General features: G+C 44.0%; 1 protein-coding gene across 1 annotated transcript; it reads left to right on the plus strand.

Annotated features, from left to right (window-relative positions):
- The first annotated feature begins 202 nt into the window (after positions 1-202).
- On the plus strand, positions 203-1093 carry LOC121283441 (microtubule-associated protein RP/EB family member 1-like). The gene is made up of 2 exons (XM_041198015.1): positions 203-735; positions 829-1093. The coding sequence occupies exons 1-2, from the start codon at positions 203-205 to the stop codon at positions 1091-1093; spliced, it is 798 nt and encodes a 265-aa protein (XP_041053949.1).
- Positions 1094-4886: the final 3793 nt, after the last annotated feature.

The following is a 4886-nucleotide window of genomic DNA, read 5'->3' on the forward strand; positions in this document are numbered from 1 at the left end:
GTTTTTTTTTAAACTGCCTATTTGTAACAATACTGGACAGTATTCAGTAACATATTTAACTATCCTTATTATGACATAATGATTAGGTCACTGTAAGGAGTAACTTGCAGCTAAACTTGCAGAGAAACAAGAAAAACAGCAAGGGGGAGAAAAAAAACGTGGGGGGAGGCAAAAAGCTGTGAGGAAACAAAACCAACATCAAATGGCTGTCAACGTTTACTTTACTTCTTCGACCAGCGACAACCTGAGTCGACATGACATGTTGGCCTGGGTCAATGACTCGCTTCACTTGAACTACACAAAGATTGAGCAGCTGTGCTCAGGCGCAGCTTACTGCCAGTTCATGGATATGATCTTCCCCGGGTCCATCATCCTGAAGAAAGTGAAGTTTCTGGCCAGGCTGGAGCATGAGTACATTCAGAACTTCAAACTGCTGCAAGCAGCCTTCAAGAAGATGGAGGTGGACAAGATCATCGCGGTGGACAAGCTGATGAAAGGCAAGTTCCAGGACAACTTTGAGTTCCTTCAGTGGTTCAGGAGGTTCTTTGATGCCAACTATGATGGCAAGCCCTACGACCCGGTGTTTGCCCGCCAGGGACAGGAAGCTGGCCCGCCTCCCAGCACTCACGGCCCTGTCTTCACCAAGCCCAAGAAGGCGCTCAGCACGCTGAGCACTGCCACGGGCGTGAGCGCCAGTGCCACCACCCTGGACAAGAAGGCCCTGCGGTCATCATCGTCAGGCACCTACCTGCTGCGCTCCAAGGTGGCCCCAAAAGGTGGTGGGGTGGCAGCAGCACTGGGTCCTGCGCAGAAAAGTGCACCGGAGAGGTCCAGCATGGCGGGAAATGGTGACGCACACGTCGCCGAACTGGCCGAGCAAGTGAAAAATTTAAAAACCGACCTGGTAGAGCTGGAGAAAGAAAGAGACTTTTACTTTGGAAAGCTGAGAAACATTGAGATGATCTGTCAAGAGAATCAGCAGGAAGACAGTGTACTGATTCAGCAGGTGGAGAAAGTGCTCTACTCCACCGATGATGGATTCAGCCCACGGGAGGCTGTCAATGAGCAGTCTGAAGAGCCAGACGAATATTAAAGGGGGTGAGCCCATTACCCTCCACAGCTTATTGCTTATCACCGGCTAGAGGGCAAAGCCCCCTCATATGCTGCAAAGTTTTTAAAAAAAGGTTGCATGTGGAAAGTTGCTAGTGTAAGCTAAATTAAAGTGTACCTCCTTTCTCAATAAATGGACTTCCTTTGATTGCCGTCATTTCCATTCCCGTTTAACAAAGGTGAACATTTTTTTCTATTTGGTCTTGGGATGTGGGTGCCCTGGTAAGGCTGGCATTTATTGTCTATCCTAGTTGCCCTTGAGGTAGTGGTGGTGAGCTGCAGTCTGTGTGAGGTAATCCCTTACCCTAGTGAAGCATGCGTCCAAGACCAACTTTATATATCTGCAGATGGACTGATGCTGCTGATGTTCCCACTGCTAGCTTGGAAATAACTGATATAAAAAAATTTCTAGGTTGAAAGTGCCTTTGACTGCGCCTGAGTGTTGGCTCTGTTGGTGTCAGCACTCTCAACTCAAGGTCACGAGGACCTGTGCATGTAATCTAGCCTGACACCTCAGTGTGGTATTGAGGGAGTGCTGCACTGCCACAGGTGCTGTCTTGTGTATGAGACACCAAGCTGTTTCCAAAGTAGGGACTGATGATTCTGTTGCATATTTTGTCTTTGTAGCACTGATGAAAAGTGAAGAGCTGCTGGAGTTAACCATCCAGCATGTCCTGCTATGCCCATATAAGGAATAAAGATTTTTTTTTGTTATATTGTTGCCGAGACTTACTACCTGATGGGCTGGACCTGTGGTTTGCACAGAGTTAGACTGCAGCAAAGGACGTGAGGAACAGACAGGGAGAGCACTGAAGAGCCTCAAATTGGTGATTAGAGTAATTAAAAGAATGAAAAACAAAACAACTTGCATTTAGAAAATGCCTTTCACAACTTCAGAATGTCCCAAAGTGCTTTACACTTAATGAGATATTTTTGACGTGTAGTCACTCTTGTAATGTAGAAATGCAGCAACAAAACAGTACTCAGCAAGCTCCCACCGACAGCAACATGATAATGGCCAGGATTTTGCCCTTGTCAGGCGGGCTAGACGGGGACAAGTGGGAGCAGTCGGGAAGCCGACTACTGTCTGTGACTGGTCCGTGACTGCGATTTCCACGCTGGCGAGCCAATTAAGGCCCGCCCAGTGTGAAAAATGCGCCACAGCGCTCAGCGCTGCCTGTGTGAAGTGGAGGGGGGGAGGGCAAGCGTGGAAGTTTGCGTCTATGTGGATGACACGATGAAAGCTCCCTGAGGCACAGAGCTGCCTCAGTGAGCTGAAGATTTAAAAAATTAAAAATAAGGAATTTTGAAATGGTTAAAAAGTCTCCTCGTGACTATCACATGAGCAGGGGCATGTTATGAATTAAATTTAAACATTTTAATTTAATTTTTAATTGTTGGAAACCTCGTCCCATCCATGGATGAGGTTTTCTAAAAAAATCCAATGGCAGCTTGGCCTTTTTGCCTGCCCGCCAACCATAAAGTTGGACGGGAGCAAAAAACTGAACTTAATTATTACCTTAATGGCCTTAATAGGCCTTTTAACTGTCGGTGGGTGCACTGTCAACTCCTGCGCGCGCCCGCCAACTGAAATATCACGCGAGTGAGCGATGACTTCGGGACACTTGCCCGACATTGTCACACGTCATTTTATGCTCGTTCAGGTCGGGCGAACGCCCACCCGACAAGTGAAAAATTCTGGCCAATGTGTTTCCCTGGTGGAGCTTGAGATATAAATATTGCCCAAGACACCAGGGAGAACTCTCCTGCTCTTCTTCAAAGAGTGCCGTGGGATTTTGCACGTCTACCTAAAAAGGCAGACTGTGCAGCAGTTCAAGATCTCTTCTGAAAAACAGGAACTCCGACAGTGAAGCCTTTTAAAAGAAAGCATTCTGTATTAGTCTGGTGAACAGCATGCTGCAAGATGTTAAAATAAATATATTTCATCACAGATCTCTCTGAGCTATGTCTATGTTCTCTCTAGCCATCAAAATATAAGATTAATGAGATGGTAAAGCTAGTTCCATTTTGTAGTAGGCCATGGGGCACTTCTCAGTTGAAACTGCTGGAGACATGCAGCAAAGAGAAAACTCTCAGCCATTACCTACAGCTATGACAGTGTTCAGTAATGAAAGAATAGAATCGTAAGCCTTCACATTTTAGAAACAGTTATATGTAACTTACTTATTGCTGAAGGCAGCACTCCCTGAGAGTGTGCGCTCTTAGCTAGTACAAACAAACTTTAATGCCTGAGGCAAGGTATTAGAGGGATGCACTAAGCTGGTCAATTCAAGTCCAAACATCTTGTGGGATTGGTTTGAATATATGTTAGTTCATCAGCTGCTTTTGAAATTAACAGACAGTTATTTAGCTTCCAGCAGATCTGGCAACATCCAGAGAGAGAAAAACGTTTCAGGTCGCTGATCCTTCATCAGAACCAGGCATGCTTAGAGATGTAACAGTTTTTAAGCCAGGCCAGCTGTCCTGTTCAAGATAAACTTCACACTTCACTAGTTAGGTCTCATCTGTAGTACTGTGCCCATTCCAGGCATCAGACTTCAGAAAGGATATTAAGACTTTGGAGAAGGGATATACACCCAGGAGCTGATGACCCGTTGGCCAGTTCACCATACAGAACATACAACACAAGCTTGGTCACTGTAATGAACTTGATGTATTGGACAAGTTTCTTACTTGAAACAGCTAACTTTATTACAGAGCTCATTTAGAAGCTACATGCTTGAACCAGGTCCACAACTAGAAAGCTCTGCCTCTAAAATTACCCGCGCTTAGGGCTCATTTGTCAGTATAATCACGTGACTCCTAAAGGCAGTAGGAAAGGTTATACCTGCAATAAATAAATACATTTTCACCGCCATTAGTTGTTTTCCATTTCCTATTTACAGAGAATATTTTAATCCACAACGTATACATATATACACAGGTCATGTGATTAAAGATTAAGTCTGAAGTGATTTTCTAATTCGGTTAGAGTGGCATAGCTCTACTACTTGAGATTCTCCAACTGGATCGACGTGATCAGGATCTGCAGCATCAGGGACATCCTTAGACAATGGCATTTCAGTATTAGGTAATTCAACAGAGACATCAGGTATGACTATTCTAGGTCGATCTGTCACCTCAGTGATTAAATGTTCGATATCAATTACAGGCGGAATAACTGGCTGTTGGAATGTTTCTCTACTCCTTAGATAAACCACGTGTTTTCAAACAATCCACTTCCACTTGGAATGACAAAGGTCCAGTTTCAGATACAATTATAGCAGGAGCCCAACTAGGGCCATTTCCAAAATTCCACACAAAAACTGTATCTCCCACAGTAAATCTTCAAGTTTTGCTATGAATATCGTGATTCACTTTCTGAATAGTCTGGTTCTTCTCTACTATCCTGTGTAAGTTTGGAAACATCAAACTCAACCTTGTATGAAGGCGGCTTTTCACCAGTAATTCAGATGGTGTTGAACCCACAGTTGCATCAGGAGTCGTACGATAATTGAGAAGAAAACATAAAAGTCAAGTTCATGAAGTACATTGAGATAACTTCTTCATTCCTGATTTGAAGGTTTGCACTGCACTTTCTGCTAAACCATTTGATGAGAAATGATATGGTGTTGTTTTAATATGCTTAATTCCATTTAAACTCATGACTGTCTGGAATTCCATACTAGTGAAGACAGTACTGTTATTCGAAACAATGACTTCTGTTAGGCCACGTATACTAAAACATTGGTGCAACTTTTCAATAGTTACACATG

Source organism: Carcharodon carcharias, chromosome 10 (assembly GCF_017639515.1).
Source record: "Carcharodon carcharias isolate sCarCar2 chromosome 10, sCarCar2.pri, whole genome shotgun sequence".
Classification (NCBI taxonomy): domain Eukaryota; kingdom Metazoa; phylum Chordata; class Chondrichthyes; order Lamniformes; family Lamnidae; genus Carcharodon; species Carcharodon carcharias.

Bases quoted from the DNA above. Each gene is read 5' to 3' on its own strand.
- LOC121283441 (XM_041198015.1), top strand. From the start codon at position 203: ATGGCTGTCAACGTTTACTTTACTTCTTCGACCAGCGACAACCTGAGT. The intron at 736-828 runs GTCAGGCACCTA...TGCACCGGAGAG, and splicing joins AAGGCCCTGCGGTCATCATC to GTCCAGCATGGCGGGAAATG.